Here is a 21,212-nt window from a genome sequence, read left to right as displayed (position 1 = left end):
CCGAGGGCTCTCTTCAGGATCGTCACTGAGCCCCAGACAGCTTCCAACTGTAGTTCGTTTGTAGTGATATTCCCAGGGATGGTTTTTAATATCTCTGTGAGGTTCTTTGTCATCATTCCTGTTGCTCCAACTATCACTGGTACAATTTTGACATTCTTCAGCTCTCGGGATCTCTTCATTTCATTCTTGAGGTCTTGGTATTTGGTCATTTTCTTGATTTCTGCATTGTTTAGTCCAAAATCACTGGTATTAACACCTCATTTAGCAATGCCTTTTCTCTCTTTTTGTACCTCATTATATATCTGGTTGCAGTGCTTTGTTTTCGATGTTCACGCTCTATGGGGTCATAAGATCATATGTGAGTGGTACTTCCATGTTTTGAGTCCATGCTTTTGGTTAATGTTCCCACAAATTTTCTGGAACTGGGATATCAAAGTTTTGCAGATGTGCCTGTGGTTAGCATTACAAACTCTGCTGTGTCATTGTGTGTACAGCTATTCTGAGATGAGATTTTAAAAAATTTGTGTTCGGACATTAAGCAGAACATATCACTCATTCTCTTTGCTAATGCCACCTCCACCCCTCACCTATCTCTCCCCCCCCCTCCCCACTCTCTCTCCCCTGCTCACTCCCCCTTATAATAAAATGCAGCACTCTCCTCCCCCACACCTCTCTCACTGTCTTCTCACACTCTCACAATCTCACACTCTCACACTCTGTCTCTGTCTCTTTCACACACACACACACACACACACACACACACACACACACACACACACACACACACACACACACACACACACACACACACACACACACACACACACACACACACACACACACACACACACACACACACACACACCTCCCTCCCTCAGTGTATAGCAATGTTTCTGAGGTGTTGCTCTCCCCACTTCATCCCCCCTTCCTCACTCTTCTCTCCCCTTCCGAGCTTCACCTTCTTCACACACTCCTCGCTTCCCTCCCTCCTCAACCTGGCCCTCCCTTCCCTCTGTCCTCTCTGTCTCCCCTCCCCTCCCCACTCTCTCTCTCCCTCTTTCTCTTTCTCCACCCCCTCCCCTTCACACCACCTTCAGCGAAGCGACGGGTTATATTTGCTCGTAGGAAACAAAGCACTGTGATCAGACATCGTAATCAGATACAAAAAGGAAACGAAGACATTGCGAATTGAGGTTTCAGTACCCAGTGATTTTGGTCTAAATAATGCAGAATTCAAGAAAATGACCAAATATCAAGAACTCAAGAATGAAGAGAAAATATTGTTACGGTTCTCGGAACCGTATACATACAACCGAGAGTTGTCCCGAGTCAGTTATTCCATTAACATACGTGTAGTTAGATCCCTTCCTTGTGTAGTGGGAAGACACGGCGGTGCGTTGCGATGGGCTATAGTTAGGTTATTAGATCATTATTCCCCTTCTATTTTATTCCCTCCATTTCTGAGACAAAATGCACGACAACCCATGGTACCCTCTCCAACGATCGCTTCTGAGGCAAAATCGCAACGTGCACCATGGAATAGACCGGCGCTTTTAGTATTCCACCGTTTACTCCAAACCAGATGTGGGTGGTGAATAACGTTCGTTTTGCACCCAGGTGGGCGGGTCAAACTCGCGTCTGGCTGAAACCCCGCCCAGAAAGGCAGACCACATGAAGGCCCGGTCCAATCGGAATGCTTGGATCGGACGATGACGTCGGTTTTGCCGTGGCTCCTCCCCGAGCTCCGTGATCTATAAAGTAGGGAGCAATCCTCAGAGTTGGGTTGAGTTGGTTTTGCGGGTCGTTGGAGAGGTCGAGTTGGTTTTGCAGGTCGTAGCAGAGGTCGAGTTGGTTTTGCAGGTCGTTGGAGAGGTCGAGTTGGTTTTGCGGGTCGTTGGAGAGGTCGAGTTGGTTTTGCGGGTCGTTGGAGAGGTCTAGTTGGTTTTGCGGGTCGTTGGAGAGATCGAGTTGGCTTTGCGGGTCGTTGGAGAGGTAGAGTTGGTTTTGCGGGTTGTTGTAGAGGTCGAGTTGGTTTTGCGGGTGGTTGGAGAGGTCGAGTTGGTTTTGCGGGTGGTTGGAGAGGTCGAGTTGGTTTTGCGGGTCGTTGGAGAGGTCGAGTTGGTTTTGCGGGTCGGTGGAGAGGTCGAGTTGGTTTTGCGGGTCGTTGGAGAGGTGGAGTTGGTTTTGCGGGTCGTTGGAGAGGTGGAGTTGGTTTTGCGGGTCGTTGGAGAGGTCGAGTTGGTTTTGCGGGTCGTTGGAGAGGTCGAGTTGGTTTTGCGGGACGGTGGAGAGGTCGAGTTGGTTTTGCGGGTCGTTGGACAGATCGAGTTGGTTTTGCGGGTCGTTGGAGAGGTCGAGTTGGTTTTGCGGGTCGTTGGAGAGGTCGAGTTGGTTTTGCAGGTCGTTGGAGAGGTCGAGTTGGTTTTGCGGGTCGTTGGAGAGGTCGAGTTGGTTTTGCGGGTCGTTGGAGAGGTCGAGTTGGTTTTGCGGGTCGTTGGAGAGGTCGAGTTGGTTTTGCGGGTCGTTGAAGAGGTCGAGTTGGTTTTGCGGGTCGGTGGAGAGGTCGAGTTGGTTTTGCGGGTCGTTGGAGAGGTGGAGTTGGTTTTGCGGGTCGTTGGAGAGGTGGAGTTGGTTTTGCGGGTCATTGGAGAGGTCGAGTTGGTTTAGCGGGTCGTTGGAGAGGTAGAGTTGGTTTTGCGGGTCGTTGGAGAGGTCGAGTTGGTTTTCCGGGTCATTCGAGAGGTTGAGTTGGTTTTGTGGGTTGTTGGAGAGGTGGAGTTGGTTTTGTGGGTCGTTGGAGAGGTCGACTTGGTTTTGCGGGTCGTAGGAGAGGTCGAGTTGGTTTTGCGGGTCGTTGGAGAGGTCGAGTTGGTTTTGTGGGTCGTTGGAGAGGTTGAGTTGGTTTTGCGGGTTGTTGGAGAAGTGGAGTTGGTTTTGTGGGTCGTTGGAGAGGTCGAGTTGGTTTTGCGGGTCGTTGGAGAGGTTGAGTTGGTTTTGCGGGTTGGTCGAGAGGTCGAGTTGGTTTTGCGGGTCGTTGGAGAGGTAGAGTTGGTTTTGCGGGTGGTTGGAGAGGTGGAGTTGGTTTTGCGGGTCGTTGGAGAGGTCGAGTTGGTTTTGTGGGTCGTTGGAGAGGTTGAGTTGGTTTTGCGGGTTGTTGGAGAGGTGGAGTTGGTTTTGCGGGTTGTTGGAGAAGTTGACTTGGTTTTGCGGGTTGTTGGAGAGGTCGAGTTGGTTTTGCGGGTCGTTGGAGAGGTCGAGTTGGTTTTGCGGGTCGTTGGAGAGGTCGAGTTGGTTTTGCGGGTTGTTGGAGTGGTTGAGTTGGTTTTGCGGGTCGTTGGAGAGGTCGAGTTGGTTTTGCGGGTTGCTGAAGAGGTGGAGTTGGTTTTGCGGGTCGTTGGAGAGGTCGAGTTGCTTTTGCGGGTTGTTGGAGAGGTCGAGTTGGTTTTGCGGGTTGTTGGAGAGGTTGAGTTGGTTTTGCGGGTCGTTGGAGACGTCGAATTGGTTTTGCGGGTCGTTGGAGAGGTCGAGTTGATTTTCCGGGTCATTGGAGAGGTTGAGTTGGTTTTGCGGGTTGTTGGAGAGGTGGAGTTGGTTTTGTGGGTCGTTGGAGAGGTCGAGTTGGTTTTGCGGGTCGTTGGAGAGGTCGAGTTGGTTGTGCGGGTCGTTAGAGAGGTTGAGTTGGTTTTGTGGGTCATTGGAGAGGTTGAGTTGGTTTTGCGGGTTGTTGGAGAGGTGGAGTTGGTTTTGTGGGTCGTTGGAGAGGTGGAGTTGGTTTTGCGGGTCGTTGGAGAGGTTGAGTTGGTTTTGCGGGTTGGTCGAGAGGTCGAGTTGGTTTTGCGGGTCGTTGGAGAGGTCGAGTTGGTTTTGTGGGTCGTTGGAGAGGTTGAGTGGGTTTTGCGGGTTGTTGGAGAGGTGGAGTTGGTTTTGCGGGTTGTTGGAGAAGTTGACTTGGTTTTGCGGGTTGTTGGAGAGGTCGAGTTGGTTTTGCGGGTCGTTGGAGAGGTCGAGTTGGTTTTGTGGGTCGTTGGAGAGGTTGAGTTGGTTTTGCGGGTTGTTGGAGAGGTGGAGTTGGTTTTGCGGGTTGTTGGAGAAGTTGACTTGGTTTTGCGGGTCGTTGGAGAGGTCGAGCTGGTTTTGCGGGTTGTTGGAGAGGTCGAGTTGGTTTTGCGGGTTGTTGGAGAGGTCGAGTTGGTTTTACGGGTTGTTGGAGAGGTTGAGTTGGTTTTGCGGGTCGTTGGAGAGGTCGAGTTGGTTTTGCGGGTTGTTGGAGAGGTGGAGTTGGTTTTGCGGGTCGTTGGAAAGGTCGAGTTGCTTTTGCGGGTTGTTGGAGAGGTCGAGTTGGTTTTGCGGGTTGTTGGAGAGGTTGAGTTGGTTTTGCGGGTCGTTGGAGAGGTCGAATTGGTTTTGCGGGTTGTTGGAGAGGTTGAGATGGTTTTGCGGGTCGTTGGAGAGGTCGAGTTGGTTTTGCGGGTTGTTGGAGAGGTTGAGTTGGATTTGCGGGTCGTTGGAGAGGTTGAGTTGGTTTTGTGGGTTGTTGGAGAGGTCGAGTTAGAATTGCGAATTGTTTGGTCGTTGAAGAGAATTGCAAGTTGGAGAGGTTGAAGAGAATTGTTGCGAAAGTGTTCCTGCTGCCTGGCTTTGCCTAAGTCTCGCCTCGACGGCCCGCATACTGCACTGGTCCTCGCCCACATGACCGCGACCAAACCTCTTCTCTGGTCCTGACTACTGCTCATCTCTCGCCTCTTTGAACTCCGTCAGACACGATTACCACATGTGCGGCTGTGGAACGAACTGCACAACTTTTGTTGGGTGCCGCACCACGGAGCATCCCTTCCCCCAAAACGCTCAGTTTCCAAAAACTGACCTCAACTTCCTCCCTCCCTGGCTGCAAAAGTCCTTTGCCTTTCATTGGGTTTATTTTGTCTGAGTATGTTGGCGCCTGTCCGTTAGATAAGCCTGTAAAAGATATTTTATTGTGATTGTTGCTTTTACCAATCTCGCGTCAAGTCTGCACTGTGTCTGCTTTGTAAGTTGCTTGTAAAATTGCCGCACCCCACACCTCTCTCCTCTTTCCCCTGCATTACATACCGAATAAACCTTTTGTTGTGCCAAATGCTTTTCCCCGCTTATTGTAAGTAAATAATAATTGTAGAAATGTCCCCAGCTCACCTTTGTCTTTTCCTCCATTGGTCCAGCATAGTTCGAATCTGAGTTTAGCCGGGTCTTTATTCCCGATAATCCGTTCCTTCTAGGCGGTACATCCTTGACAGTGCCACTCGACTGCATCCGATCCGTAAAGGTAGTCAGTAGTTGGGAGAGTGATCCAGTTCGGGCAAGGCGTACCGAGGGCGTGGTTCCCCGGAAGTCGAAACTGCGTGGTTAATTAGGTAACTTGATTCTAGACAGGAGGATCCTACACCACGCGGTTGAGGTATTGGCATCCACGGTCGGTTAAGCAACCTGCCGCGTCACGGAATTATCCGTGAGCGACGGCCGACAATTCCGGGGAGTCTGGTAGGAATCGACGTAGCTTTCCCCCACCTAGTGGTCTTCTCACCCGACCCCGCCGGCCCGCAACAATATCCTGAAAGCTGAGAGCACCGGAATTGTATCAGTGATAACTGGAGCAACAGGAATTTACAAGGAATTAAGGCACAGGAGGAGGCCATTCGGCCCATTATGCCTGTGCTACATCAATACCGGATTTTACAATTCCCTCACTACCACCTTCCTTTCATGTGCAGCCATTTGGTTGCTACACTGGTACTCATTTCGCCGACCTCGGAAGGATGACAGGCTGAGTGAACCCCCTGGTGTTAATTCAGCAGCCAACAGGACTTGAACTCAGGACCCTAGGATCCCAAGCCACCACCCTAACTGCTAAGCCAACACCAGGTTAACCGCTAAGCCAACATAAGCCAACAATGATAAAGAAGAACGTCACAAAGATCCTACAAACCATCCCTGGGAACATCACCACAAACAAACTACAATTGGAGGCTGTCCGGGGCTCAATTACAATCCTGAAAAGAGCCCTCGGGACAAAACTCTGAGAACAACACACTTCACAACTTAATCCATGAATCACGATCCTTCACCAAAATGAAGATGAGAGCTTGAAGATCTGGGAGGACTCCGTTTCACCTTCTGGACCCGAATTATGGAGATAACAATCAACAACAGCAACAAACACACACACACACACACACACACACACACACACACACACACACACACACACACACACACACACACACACACACACACACACACACACACACACACACACGCACACACACGCACATTTGGAGCATCAACATTTTACAAGTAACATCATTAGTGTTAATCCATCTTATTTCACAGGACAAGTTACACCCTGGTCATGACAGCAGTATTTCTATAAAACAAGAGTACACAGCGGCTGAGGTTTCCTCTGAAGGACTCTGAGCACCAAGAAGCACTCTTGAAACAAAACAATAAGGAGTCACAGCAAAAACAAAATCTTCTACCTACGTTGAAGAACAGTATGGAATCGGCTCACTAGGCAATTGTGAAAAAGATGCACTCAGAAGTACAAGTATGGAAGGTTTCTGCAGATCCTCCACCAGTTTTACTGACTTGACTGAAAGAAACATTAATGGAGAAGAATGCTCAACACATGTTGAAGACTCGGTTTTTCAAACTCGTGATGGTGAACGTGAAAATATGAGGCCCTCTGAAAATTGTGAAAAGGAGGACTTGTCCATAAAGTTTTGTGCTTTCTTGGATGACAATGAAGGAAAGCATTCAATAACAAGTGAATTGTGGCCAGAGCTTGAGGAATCGAGCAAGCTCATGGGAACACAGACACTACATGAAATGACCTGCACAGCCAGTGTAGATAAACAAATGTTGGGAGTTGGAGATGGTTTTGATGAAGCGTCAGGTGTGAGCAGCAACAGTGGTTTGTGTGATCATCAGGTGAAAAGTGAAAAAAATAAATCAAATACAAGTGAAAAGCAACTATGCAATGAAGATGGAAAAAGAAATGCTGAAGAAATGTCTTCCACATGTTGTGAAACAAACTGCAGACCAATTTCTCAAAGAAAATCACACCACTGGGGCGACAAATTATTGCTTCCTGATTTTACATCGGTGGGGCCGAAGGTCCATTTCCCACATTACAGCTCCAAGCAGCAGCAGACATACCCTGGGACTGCAATGCAATTAGATTCAGACCTAAACAAATCAAGTCCTACTGTGGCGAAGGCTGCTGAGGATGAGCAACAAGCTTTGTGGCAGAATGTAGACAGCAATGATCAGAATGAGTATTTGTCTTCAGACTCATCTTATCATGCAGTGGTCTCTGATCTGCAGGCGCTACAGGTAAGGTTTTCATACCTTTTGAAAATTGTCCTAAATTTGTGCTCGAATCAAGTCTGGTTGCCAACTTTGTTTAACATCTATGCCTGCAGGAGTTGTATCATAATCTTCTTGTCAAGCATGCAGAGGCAGAGCTCATCATTGGTGAATTACGTCAAGGAGCGCATGTGAGTTCCAGCCCTTTTTATTCAATTACTGATAAGAAAAAGAAAACATCTTGCTCAGAAATAATGGCTTCTCTTGCTGTTGAACATTCATAAAAGTAGCCCATTTTTATTGAAATTATAATTATTGGGCACTTGCTGTGCCACTATCTTTGCAGGTGTCTTTGCATGTGGAGCCTCTCCAGTTGGAGCATTCAGTGCAACACTTCATACCTGCCAGCCCAACTCAGCCACTGATGCTGGAAATTCCACTTTTGCAGCAAGCTGAGATATGCTCCAGCATAAACAGCCAAAACTCCACCTGCTTGCCAGATCATGGTGCTCAAGCCCAAAGTGTTACTCTGTATTATTCTTGTTCTTTGTTTTTTTGATAGGCAAAAACAATTCTTTCTCCTTTTAAAGTCCAATAATTATTTTTCAGAATGCTCGGAGGGGTTAGTGTGGGCAATAGCTTTAGGAAGTGTTTTTATAAAAGGATCTCGACTCATGGAGGAATTAATTGACAAAGGGCAGCAGGTTTATATGCTACCAAAGAGTATGGTATGGGGGATGGACATATACAAGGAGGAAAGGAGAAATTAGACAAATTAAAGGGGTAACAATGGCCAAGAGAGGGAACAAGATGTAGATGAGTTCATGAATCTGCATGGGTGAGTGCATAAGGTAGTGATGGGTAGTGATGATTTTAAAGACTGAAGGAGGATGAGACAACAGACAGAGGGAGACAGTTCCACAACTGGGAGAAAAAGCAGAAGAATGAATGCAGTTGGAAAATCAGCTTGGTTTTCGAGGTGAGCAGGTGAGAATTTCTTGAGTAACACGTCTGTTTTCTTCCATTTCTCTGATAATGCTCTTTGTGTTCTGATTTTCTCACCATTAGGTATTGAAAGATCATCAATGAGAACAAAATTGTCAACAATTGTGCAGAAGTCTTCAACAGGTGGTGATGCACCATCCAGCCATTGTCCATCAAATGTTACAGAAAAGACCTCGATAGATGGTGGAGATACTTTGCTGTCCAGTCCCCAGCCATCATTCCCGAATTTATCGGATGTGCAGAGGACATCTAATGATAACAGAGACACTATATTGCCCAGCACTCAGCCATGGTTGCAGAATACCTCCAATAATGGTGGAGATCCTTCATCACTAAGCACCCGATCATGGATCGGCAATCAATTGAGTATAATGAGGACTACCACCTCAGATTGTGGTGATGTTCTATCATCCAGCACTTGGCCATCAATCCATAAATTATCCAACACCTTCCAGAAGACCTCCATTAGCAGTGGTGATTCGCCTTCTCCTAGAACCTACCTAGGAACCCAGAACGAATCAAGTACGATGCTGATGGCCTCCAGAGATGGTATTGATGGTACATCTCCCAACATCGAGCTTTGGGATGAGACTGTGTCCAGCATTGTGCAGGATGCCTACACAAACAATGTTAAACTATCATCCACTATCACTCCATTCAGCAAGGTGTCAAGCACGAGGGATCAGAGTTCAACAGGCAAAGATTCTCTCTCACCCAATACTTGTCCCGTTTCCACCAACATTTCAGCTGAAGCACGTTTTCCCCATGGCTTTGGAGTACAAGCTCCAGAGGTAAGCCTTTTGAGTTCCTGTTTTTTTAAATCTGAATTTTTCTGTTGTTGGAGTCTCAACAATGGGTGTCTTCCATTTTATTACAATTTCCCTTAGATGCCGATAGCAAGACTATGCCTTATTGTGCAGATGAAATTCTTAATGGCCCAGATGAGAAATGGGGAAACGACCTCACAACATGAGCTTTAGGTATCTACACTGTGAGGACGTGTAGATAAGCTTGGTGTTTGCTTAGCAGTTAGAGTGGCTGGCTTGGGATCTTAGGGTTCTGAGTTTGAGACCCTGTGCTATTGAATTAACACCAGCTGGGGTTGACTCAGCCTCTCACCCTTCTGAAGTCGGCAAAATGAGTATCAATGTCCTGGTAATAGGGCCATTGCATCAGCGGCACAGCCAATGATGTTACCTGCAGCCATGTGCCACATATGAAGGAGGAGAATGAGTAGGAGGAGGAGGATGACGTGTAACTTATGTCCTGTATTAGCACTTCTATTAGTGATATGACATTTCTACACTCGAATAATGATTGCTGTTCACAATGCCCTGTTCAGCGGGTAAACTGTCATTGCTGATGTCTAATTCAGCCACTTTATTAGGACCTTATTTAAACACCAGGCTGGACTATTGCTTGTCCTTATAATGTATCAAATAAAAACCCAAAACCTTGATAAAATTTCATATAAGCTTTACATATGATTGGTGTTGGCTTAATAGTTAGGGTGGTGGGCTTGGGATCCTCGGATCCTGAGTTTGAATCCCGCTCGGCTGTTGAATTAATACCAGGTGGGGTTGACTCTGCCTGTCATCCTTCCGAGGTCATCAAAATGAGTACCAGCTTGCTGATATCCTGTGTTGGAGCGGTATCCCAGAATTGTGTCCAATAACCAAGGAGTCTGCTTCGGTAGCACCAACACTGTACAGAGGATGTTATTTATTTTTATTTTTTTATTCTATTATTCTTGTGGAAATGTTTTTTACGGCTGGATGCCCTCCTGACGCTAACCCTTTAGTCGCCTTCGACTCAGCAGGGATAATTACCAGTATACTGGTGCTCATTTTGCCGACCTCGGAAAGATGACAGGCTGAGTCAATCTTCCTGATGCTAACTCAGCGGCCAACGGGGCTCGAACTCAGGACCCCAAGGATCCCAAGCCACCGCCTTAACCACTAAGCCACACCAGGCTCATCCTCTAGTCCTCGTTATATGGTCAATATCCTGAGTGTCTGTGCCAGAGAGCTATCGGGCTGATAGCAGAGCGGGGATTTTTAAGTAGAAATAAAAACGGTCAGTTGAGTAAACAAATAGGCTCACGAGAATGTAAGTTTAAATTATATCTTTCTTCACCTTTCCTGCCAGAGTGATCTTGTCCCATCTCATTCACTGATGAATAACATACTGGAGCATCTGACAATGACCGTCCGAGCGATCTCGGGACCTGCATGATGCAACCTCTATATAATAGCTCAACTGAAAGATGGATGAGCTCTGTGAATTTTTCCACAATATAATTAAACCACAAGCAAACTGACGATTTGACTCATCATGCTGATGCCATAACTATATCAAAGCACCCTCATCCATTGCAGTGTTACAATTATAAATATAATCCCCCACACTGTGTGCGACACACAACAGCCGCTTCTTTTCAAAGGGTACTGTGGGAACATCAACATCCTCAATGTAAGTGCAAAGGGACTGTTGTTTTTATTCTTGAACTCAAAGGTAGGCAAGCTCGGAGTTGAAGCACGCCTTGCATGCATTATATGAGAACAATATCTGTGGGTTCACTCTGACTGTGCTGCGGATCAAGCCAAGCACCATTTGAATCGGTGGAGAGCACATGACTAATGAGATATGTTGGTGTCTCCTTTGGGCTATGTGGCAAGTTCTTTGGAAATGTGCGGATTAAAGTTCTATAGTATTGCGAGGGTCACGGATAGCAAGCTAGTTTTCATTTGAATGGGGGGTGGGTTTTTTCAATATATAATCTAAAAGGGAACTAGCTTCTTGACAAAGTGAACTAACAGTGTAAAATGTACCCTCTATAGTCTATATAACGAGCGAGCAAGAGGCTAGGAAAGCCTTTTCCACTGGTGGCTACAATTAACTCTCAGATGTGTTCCAATGAACATGAAGTACGTCTTTACTGCAGACATTCAGGAAATTGGTGGTGGGACAGCAATGCCGAAATAAGAATTTACTGGAGGCCCCTCCGAAGCACCAACGAGAATGCAAACCTGGTCATGAGGTCCAAGGACGATTTGATGCCCACAGGTGAGGAACATGGAATAAGATGGTATTTAAATGATCTTACAAGTTCCCTAAAAAAAACTTCAATGCTTGAGGCCAGTCGTCCATAAAGACTGTGCAATGGATGCCAACGTATGGTTGTTTGTCCGTGCCCTATCCTTCTATAAATGCTGAGCGTCAAGCAAGGAAGCAGCAAGTACCATTGTTATCTATGGTGTCTGTATATTTGTTTGACTTATACTCACTCCTAGGCTGCTGGATGAAATGAGTTTAAAACCAGTGGTTGTGCTCAGGCTGTTTGGTTTTAGGTGCTAAAACAAATAATCGCCCCCAGGGTTCTGGATGGGGGAGGATGCCAATTCTCTCCATGTAAATGTCTATAATGTGGGTCCTGTTGGGTCATCTCATGAGCTTGAGGATCATATTTTTGAGGGTCATCTTGGGATAAAATGGTCCACAAAATTTTTTGATGGCGTCATTGGTCACGTGATTGACAGCCATATTGTTTTTTGATTTTTTTTTTTTTACTTTCAAAAATCTTCTCTGAAATGGCTGAAAAGATCGAGGTGAAACTTTACAAGTATGACCGCCTGTTCATGAGGAATAAAAGGTTCACACATATGATATCATAGGTCACTTGGTTTGGCAGCCATATTGGATTTACCTGAAAACCTAGAAAAATACACCACTCAAACGAAGTCCAGGTGAGGGTCTGTAATCTCTGATTGCTGTTTTTCTTGTTTGGTTATGGAACACATTACATTTTATTATTTTTTGGGGGACATGCATGGAACTTTTGAAATGTCACACTCAGAGACCCATAGGAAACTTGTTTTAGAGGTAAACTACACCTACATGTGCACGATGGCCTGGAGACTCAAAAGGAGTCTGGTAAAAGGGAGGGGGGTAGTGTTGTGGTCTGCGAAGCTGGCACTCCCTTCGAGGCAAATGCATATACAACATATTCTATTCTAGACTTCTAGACAACATATTATATAGCAGTCCCCAGGCAGTTATTTAATTCGTATTCTTTTTAGTTCATCCTTTCCTCATGTCTAGTGGGTATATGGGACAAAATGTGTTGTGAGGGCTTTAAGTTAGGTCTTTAATTCCATTCTCTATTCCTTTATCTATTTTATTTACTTTACTTTGCACACATGACCTCTCCTTCATGCAAGCATGCATACATGTTAACAGCTTACCCTAGTCTGCATTAAGGTTTACAGTCACCTCCTCCTCACAATCACCACCTCCTCAGTTCACGTTTCACCATACAACTTACATCTGACAGATATCTAATACAAGTGTAAGTCTGACACGAACTACACTAAAGTCTTAACTCACCCCCTCTCAACATAACATTATATATACAAATATATTTATATATATATATATATATATATATATATATATATATATATATATATATATATATATATATATATATATAGATATATATATATATATTATACAGCTCTGGAAAAAATTGAGACCACTGCAAAATTATCAATTTTTCTGGTTTTACTATTTATAGGTTTGTGTTTGAGTAAAATTAACAGTTTTGTTTTATTCTATAAACTACTGACAATATTTCTCCCAAATTCCGAATAAAAATATTGAAATTTAGAGCATTTATTTGCAGAAAATGACAACTGGTCAAAACAACAACAAAGATTCAGTGTTTTTAGACCTCAAATAATACAAACAAAACAAGTTCATATTCATTTTTAAACAACACAATACTAATGTTTTAACTTAAGAAGAGTTCAGAAATCAATATTTTGTGGAATAACCCTGATTTTCAATCACAGCTTTCATGCGTCTTGGCATGCTCTCCACCAGTCTTTCACATTGCTGTTGGGTGACTTTATGCCACTCCTGGTGCAAAAATTCAAGCAGCTTGGCTTTGTTTGATGGTTTGTGACCATCCTTCTTCCTCTTGATCACATTCCAGAGGTTTTCAATGGGGTTCAGGTCTGGAGATTGGGCTGGGCATGACAGGGTCTTGATCTGATGGTCCTCCATCCACACCTTGATTGACCTGGTTGTGTGGCATGGAGCATTGTCCTGCTGGAAAAACCAATCTTCAGAGTCGGGGAACATTGTCAGAGCAGAAGGAAGCAAGTGTTCTTCTAGGACAACCTTGTACGTGGCTTGATTTATGAGTCCTTCACAAAGACAAATCTGCCCAATTCCAGCCTTGCTGAAGCACCCCCAGATCATCACCGATCCTCCACCAAATTTCACAGTGGGTGTGAGACACTGTGGCTTGTCGGCCTCTCCAGGTCTCCATCTAACCATTATATGACCAGGTGTTGGCAAAGCTGAAAATTGGACTCATCAGAGAAGATGACCTTACTCCAGTCCTCTACGCTCCAATCCTTATGGTCTTTTGCAAACCTCACTCATTGATGAAGGGCTTTTTTCTAGCTTTGTACGACATCAGCCCTGCCCCAAGGAGCCTTTTTGAACAGTCCTCGCCATGCACTTCACCCCAGCTGCCGTTTGTCATTCTTTTTGTAGGTCACTTGATGTCACCCTATGGTTGTTGAGTGACATTCGAATGAGTTGGCGGTCATCCCGGTCAGTGGAAAGTCGTTTTCACCCTCTGCCAGTCTGAAGCTTTGTTGTCCCCAATGTCTGCTGCTTGACCTTGTTCTTATGAACCGCCGTCTTTGAAATTTTAAGGATGGAAGCAAAGTGACGCTCACTGTATCCCTCTGCCAGTAAAGCCAGAATTGAACCCTTCTTTTCCTCACTCAAAACTTTTCTTTTCAACTCTTTTGGCATGGTCAATATAATAGTTATTTTTTTGATTCCAATTACTTTTTCGGTGGTACTAGCACTGATTTTGCCATCCAGCTGGTCCTATTGCAAGAGGATAGTGATGACCACAGCAGTGGTTTTTATACTTTTCCTTGTTAAATAAGATTCGGTTCAGGTGATCACCTAATCAGTACCTCACTAAGTAGAATGAGGTGTGCCTGTGTTGGAATTCAACAGACACTGGAATGGAATGGCTGTCATACATGTCTAGATGCTGATTTAATTTTTTTTTGGAGTGGTCTCATTTTTTTCCAGAGAGAGAGATATATATATATATATATATATATATATATATATATATATATATATATATATATATATATATATATATATTGTTGTGGTTACCAAATTCGCAAACCACCATTCAGGTCCCTTAGGTGAGATATCTCGGTAAGTATATGTGTAGTTAGGCCCAAACCCGTTGTCTAGTGGGAATACATGTCATTTATGCGTGCTGCGACTCTTCAGGATAGCCGTTTTTCTTTTGCTATCTTTATTTTGGACCAACCGCCATTGTTACCACCGCCAACCGCGTCTCAACAGTCGTCACAACATCAACCACCCACCACAACGCCGCTTCACCACAACAGCCACGACCTTTCCCGTCACACCTCGCAACCGTCGCATCGCCACCGTTCTTGCGCCGCTTGTGGGTACCGGTATTGGACTCGTGCAGGGCGCGCGCCGAACAGCGTGTACAAAACCACGGATTTTCCGCTCCAAAAACGGATCAAAAACGACACACGCCCACTTTTGTTCCGTCCAATCGGTGAGCGAGGGGCGATTTGGCCCTGCCTCCAGGGCGTTGGAGGGCGGTCGCTTTCTGCAAATTCATGGATCAAAATGCATTCACGCCCACTTTTTCTCGGGCCAATGGGGAGCGAGGTGAAAGGTCGAAGGCAGGGGGTCAAAGGCGAAGCCACGGGGCTTATATAAGCGGCTGCGTTCGTCAGAGGGTTGGTCGTTGGTTGTTGGTCGTCGTCGTCGTCGTGTGCGTTGGAGTTAAGACTTCGCAGTCGGTGGAGTTGGGAAGAAGAGTTGTTGTTGGTCGTCGTCGTCGTCGTCGTCGTGTGCGTTGGAGTCGGAGCGAAGAGGACGGAGCTGTGGAGAGGCGGCGAAGGCAGACGAGGGGGGTGCTCGCGTCGTGCCGGGAGCTGCACACCAGGGAGGCCGACGGCGCGACCTGGTCGAGGTGGAGACGCTCGTCGCGGGACTCGAGACAGAGTAAAAATCCTCCTTACCCCGAGCATCAGCAACCCCCTCCTGTTTCCCCCCGCGCTGAGATAGTGCGACGAAGGGGGCCCCTTTCCCACCCCCTACCAGACACTGTCCGCGAGGCCCGCGGAGTTGGGGCACCATCGCCACTTCGCGCCTCATCATCAGATGGGTAGGCCCGACCCGGTCTCGGCCCCAGGCCCGCCTCATCCTTGAGGGTGTTCTTTTTCTTTTGTTTTGGGAATGTGTGTTGTCGGCGCCGTCTGTGAAGTAAAATTGTATAAGTGTTGCCGTGTGCTCGCGTAGTCGGTATTAGATCTGCATTGTCGCATTTGCTTTTTGTCTTTTTCTTTTCTATGTGCTTTTGGTGGAATTGTATATGTGTGCTTTCCGTTCATCGCGAATAAATGTGCTTTATTATTGAACTGTTCTCCCGCTTCGCTTCGTCTTTTCCTCTATTGAATCCTCATCTTGCTTCACGTAAAGGGTTGGTAGTGGGCTGAATACGCCCGATAATTAATCGAACCGTCGAGGCCGACGATAACACCGCTCGGTTATCCCGATAGTACGGAACGGGTCGCTTAAGTGGCCCGTGTCCGAAGTCGACCTGCGGCGAGGTGCGATCGCCCGGTCTACCCTCCGTGTGGGTACTTAGGTAGGTCGAATTTGGCGAGCAACCCTATCCCACGCGGGGGCCGATTGGCTCGATCGCGGTGAGACCGAAAGGTCCACCCGTGACTGGTTCCCGGCGTTAGTCCGAGAGGGTCACGACTGGATTGTCCGTCCGGTGGGCGACGTGCCGCGATTCGAGTTATGTGGCCGTCAGCACGCCGGCGGGCGCGAATCCGTAACAATATATATATATATATATATATATATATATATATATATATATATATATATATATATATATATATATATATATATTTATGTAGCTGTATATATATGTATATATATATATATATATATATATATATATATATATATATATATATATATATATATATATATATATATATATATATATATATTTCGGCACGCCCCTTTCTTTGTTCCACCATGAGATTTTTGTTACTGCATGAAATGAAACAAGATTTGGCACATATACTGATGATATTATTGTCTTCCTTAAGAGGCCCTCAAAATTCGTTTTGATGCATTTTCACAAACTCCAACGGATTCCATTCAAATTCGGTACGGTTATGGCTTTTGGTCCAACTTAGGTCATTGGCTATAAAAAATTTTTCCATAACACTTCCGATATTCGAAAAAAAATCGATAAATCGATATCCCTTATTGGATTTTCCATTCAAATCCTCTCAAGTTTAAGGCCTATGGGGGACGCAAATTTCCACTTTGCCCCGGGCGCTGTTTACCTCCGCTCCGCCAAGCTGTTCGGGTTTGGGTTAGGGTTTGGGTTAGTGTTAGGGTTAGGGTTAGCTCCCCTAACACTAACCCTAACCCTAACAGCTAACCCTAACCCTAACCCTAACAGCTAATCCTAACCCTAACCCTAACAGCTAACCCTAACCCTAACCCTAACCGCTAACCCTAACTGCAACCCTAACCCTAACCGCTAACCCTAACCGCTAACCCCTAACCACTAACCGCTAACAGCTATTCAGGAAATTTGCAAGAAAGCCCGGGCAACACCGGCTTTATTGCTAGCCCGAGCAATGCCGGGCATTACTACTAGTATGTATATATATATATATATATATATATGTATATATATATATATATATATATATATATATATATATATATATATATATATATATATATATATATATATATATATAAACGTGTTTATATATATATATATATATATATATATATATATATATATATATATATATATATATATATATATATATATAATGTTATGTTGAGAGAGGGTGAGTTAAGACTTTAGTGTGGTTTGTGTCAGACTTACACTTGTATTAAATATCTGTCAGATGTAAGTTGTATGGTGAAACGTGAACTGAGGAGGAGGTGACTGTAAACCTTAATGCAGACTAGGGTAAGGTTGTATTGTGTAAAACCTCGTATAACAGGCCAGGCCAGGTGAAGGACTGGTGGCCACAGAAAGGCACCAGAAAAGTGCTATAAATGCACTTTTGGGACATTATGGATGCTTTGAAAAGTGCCGTGATCATGCATGGCAGTTCTGTTGGCGGTTCGCAAAGGACCACACGATAAGCAGCATTGTGTGCTGTGGGGGAAATCCTGGATGGGGGCTTGAGCAGGTACTGTGGTGAGCACTGTCCAGTCCTGTGGATTGGTTAATGGGGACCAGCTGTGGGCAGTCCGATGAGGTAATAAAAACTCTAGCGCATGTGCGCTCTTTCTCTGCTTCGTCGCTGAAGAGACATGGATGGTTTGAGAGACTGAGGATGCCATCTCCCCACGATCACACATCATCGCCTTCTTCTCTCCTTCGACCTGTGCCACGCCAACCTGCATGACTATACCATCGTGGTGGAACACCATTAGTTCATGCATGCCTTAAGTCTTGTCCTGTGTTCCCCTTCATTGTATGAATGTGGTATTTTGGTGCCATAGTGGGGAATACTTTTCATTGTATACAAGATCATCCCTTCTTGAGTCTGTCGACTGCTTAGTCTGTTCTATTTATTAGTCTCCTACCGGTATCACCGGAGGGGGTTATTGGGTTGCTCTCTGTCTGCCTGTCCCACCTGTTGTTTTCAGACCCCCCCCCCCACATACCCTTTAACATACTCAACTGAAACTTGATACGTGGCTTTATTATGATAAGGTACAGAAGAGGTTTGAGTTTTAGGGTGTTTTTGATTTTTTTTTTTTCATTTTTGTATCTATTGTCAAAGCTCGTATGAGAGTGAACACACAGAACATACAACAAGGGGAGCAGGAGACAAGAGAGGTGGGAAAGAGAAGGACAAAACAGTGTGGAACAGAGACATGAGGAGATCTGTGGAAGGGAGAGGGATGGGGTGGGGGTAAACAGGGTAAACAAGATGGACACTACAGGGATTTTCAGGTCCTTACACGACAGGGACTTTCAGGAAGGAAAGCAGGGAATTTGAAGGAGATGGATTTGGGGTGGATTAACGGGGGTAGAAAAGATCGTGGCTTTGGATGGGGGAAGATAAGATGGTCGTGAACAGCTGTGTTGAAGACTTGGAGGGAAGAGTGGGATTGAAGAGAGTGTGGGAATTTGTTCTAAAGGCAGGAAAAAAGAGGAATAAAAGAGTGAAGGTGAGCAGTGATTCTTAATTCTGGTAGTTTTACCACAAAGGGGATGCTGGTGGACCTTGAGCGCCCTGCGGAAATATGGGGTGGACATATCTCAGCCAGAGCAGGGCGGGGGTGAGGCTGGAGAGGAGACGGTAGAAGAAAGAAAGACCACCGAACTGTCTGCCATGAAAGAGTGAGAGACCCAAAGACTTAGCCTCATCACGGGAGATATCAATGATCCTAAATGCCTTGATTTCCACAGCATAAAGCTGAGAAAGGTGAGTTTCGTCAATTTTTTACAAGGTTCTGCCAGTTTTAGACTGATAAAATTCAGTTTGTTCTTCTTCACTTTGGTTCTGGCATAGGCTTGAGCATGCGTTAAAGTAAACTTTTTTTTATCTCCGGTTTGTTATCCCGGTGTCTTTATTGGTTTTTGGTCGACAAAAGATATCAGGAAATGAAAAGTTTTTCCTTTTATTTTGACGAATAGACTCTCAAACACAGTGGGTAAGAGAGTTTCTTCTTCTTCTTCATTTTGGTTCCAGTATCGGCTCGAGCTTGCATTAAACGCAAAACAAATTTTTACCTCCCAAACATTCAGTAGGACTGGTAGGGGACATGTATGGCAAAACAATTCTCGCTCTTGTTTATTCATAGCGTCCTGTCCTTCATTAATCCCCGTATTTATTTTACAATAAACCATTCATTACTTCCGCCACTGAAGGTGAAGGAGGTTATGATTTCAGCCCTTTCTGTCCACTTGTTACTTGCAAAATCGAAGATTTTTCAAGTATATTGGTCAATCGGTTTTCTTATTCTGTCTGTTTGTTGCCTACAGGTCACAATTTTTAATCAATCTTCACAAAACGTCACCACATGGTAGAGTTTGTAATAAGGAAGAAGCCTTTTGTTTTTGAGGTCAAAAGGTCAACATGGGCCAAAGGTCAACAACTTTGATGAGATTTCTAAAATCCTCAAATTTCATCCAATTGACTTGAAATTTGAAGAGAATTTATATTTCAGGTCAACAAATTCAACTAGCAAATTATTTTTCAGGTCAACATGGACCAAAAGGGCAACATAGGCCAAAGGCCAACAACTAAGGTGGTAATTTCTAAATCCTCAATTTTCATCTGATTGACATGACATTTGAAGAGGATATATATATATATATATATATATATATATATATATATATATATATATATATATATATATATATTTCAGATAACTGAATTCAACGAGTCAATTATTTTAGAGGTAAACATGGAACAAAAGGTCAACATCGGCCCAAGGTCAACAATTATGGTGGTATTTCTGAAAATCCTCAATTTTCCTCCGATTGACTTGAAATTTGAAGAGGATTCATATTTCAGGTCACTGAATTAAACCAGCCACTTATTTTTGAGGTCAACATCAAGCAAAAGGTCAACAGAGGCCCAAGGTCAACAATTATACTGGTATTTATGAAATCCTCAATTTTCATTTGATTGACTTGAAATTTGAAGAGGATATATATGTATATATATATATATATATATATATATATATATATATATATATATATATATATATATATATATATATATATATATATATATATATATATATATTTTAGGTCATTAAATTCAACCACCAATTATTTTGGAGGTCAAATTTGCTTTATGGATTTTGTAAGTGTCGTGCTCTGCACGACTTCTTCTTGTTTGTTTGTTTGTCTGTTTGTTTGTCTGTTTGTTTGTGTGCAGGCTATCTCAAAAAGTTGTGGACAGGTTGGGTGTGTGACAAGGACGAACTGATAAGAGTTTCGTGAAAATCTGCATCCGGATCCGGTTAATAGAATTTAAAAAATGAATTTTTAACCATTGAAAGATGGGGCCAGTAGTGATAAATAGCATGATATCTCAAAAAGTTGTGGACGGATTTGTATGAAACTTGGTGGACATATTGTGTGTGTGACGTGGAAGAATTTATTCTATTTTAGTGAAGATCCGAATCCTGATCGGATCTGATAATTTTTAAAGTGATTCTTCACCATTGAGGGATAGTGCAAAACTGACATAGAGCACGATATCTCAAAAAGTTGTGAATGGATCGGTGGAAACTTGGTGGACAGGTTGGGTGTATCGCAAGGCCGAATTGATTCGATTCTGGTGAAGATCCGAATCCTGATCTGGATACGATAATTATTTAATTTTCAAAGTGATTCTTCACCATTGAGAAATGTGTCCAAAAGCGATATAGTACTGTGTAGCATGATATTTCAAAAATGTATTGGGACAGATATGTTCTCGTGGATCAGGCATTATATGGTGGAAGTAAGCGCTCTACCGAGTGCCCTTCTAATTTGCCAAGAAACGTCTTCCCTCCATCTATCGGGCAAAATCTTGCTGGAAAAAGTGTCTCACAAATTTAGGAGGAGAAAAGGTCGGAATAATATGTGGAACTGTTGATCCAGCATTGATTTCTGCAGAATGATGGCCTTAGTTTTAGAATTAAGGGTTGCAGAAGCTTTGGATGTGATACGATACAAAGCAGGTTTTTCTTGCCATAGTTGAATCAGCTCA

At 44.3% G+C, this 21,212-nt stretch overlaps 1 protein-coding gene across 10 annotated transcripts in view; it reads left to right on the top strand.

Moving 5' to 3' along the window:
• Nucleotides 1-21,212, top strand: part of AKNA (AT-hook transcription factor) — a 62,100-nt gene that overhangs the window by 14,145 nt on the left and 26,743 nt on the right. For all 10 annotated transcript variants that reach the window (XM_085854581.1, XM_085854578.1, XM_085854576.1 and 7 more), the window contains 5 exons: nucleotides 6,364-7,365; nucleotides 7,455-7,529; nucleotides 7,685-7,844; nucleotides 8,407-9,134; nucleotides 11,288-11,409. In XM_085854581.1, coding sequence (XP_085710707.1) covers nucleotides 6,580-7,365; nucleotides 7,455-7,529; nucleotides 7,685-7,844; nucleotides 8,407-9,134; nucleotides 11,288-11,409 — 1,871 coding nt within the window. In that variant the 5' untranslated portion in view covers nucleotides 6,364-6,579. The remainder of the gene's footprint in view (nucleotides 1-6,363; nucleotides 7,366-7,454; nucleotides 7,530-7,684; nucleotides 7,845-8,406; nucleotides 9,135-11,287; nucleotides 11,410-21,212) is intronic.

The sequence above is a fragment of the Eptatretus burgeri genome, chromosome 14, assembly GCF_056783735.1.
Source record: "Eptatretus burgeri isolate ZD-2024b chromosome 14, Ebu_testis_v1, whole genome shotgun sequence".
Classification (NCBI taxonomy): domain Eukaryota; kingdom Metazoa; phylum Chordata; class Myxini; order Myxiniformes; family Myxinidae; genus Eptatretus; species Eptatretus burgeri.
The sequence above is the reverse complement of the archived record's forward strand: the minus strand, read 5'-3'. Positions and strand labels throughout refer to the sequence as shown.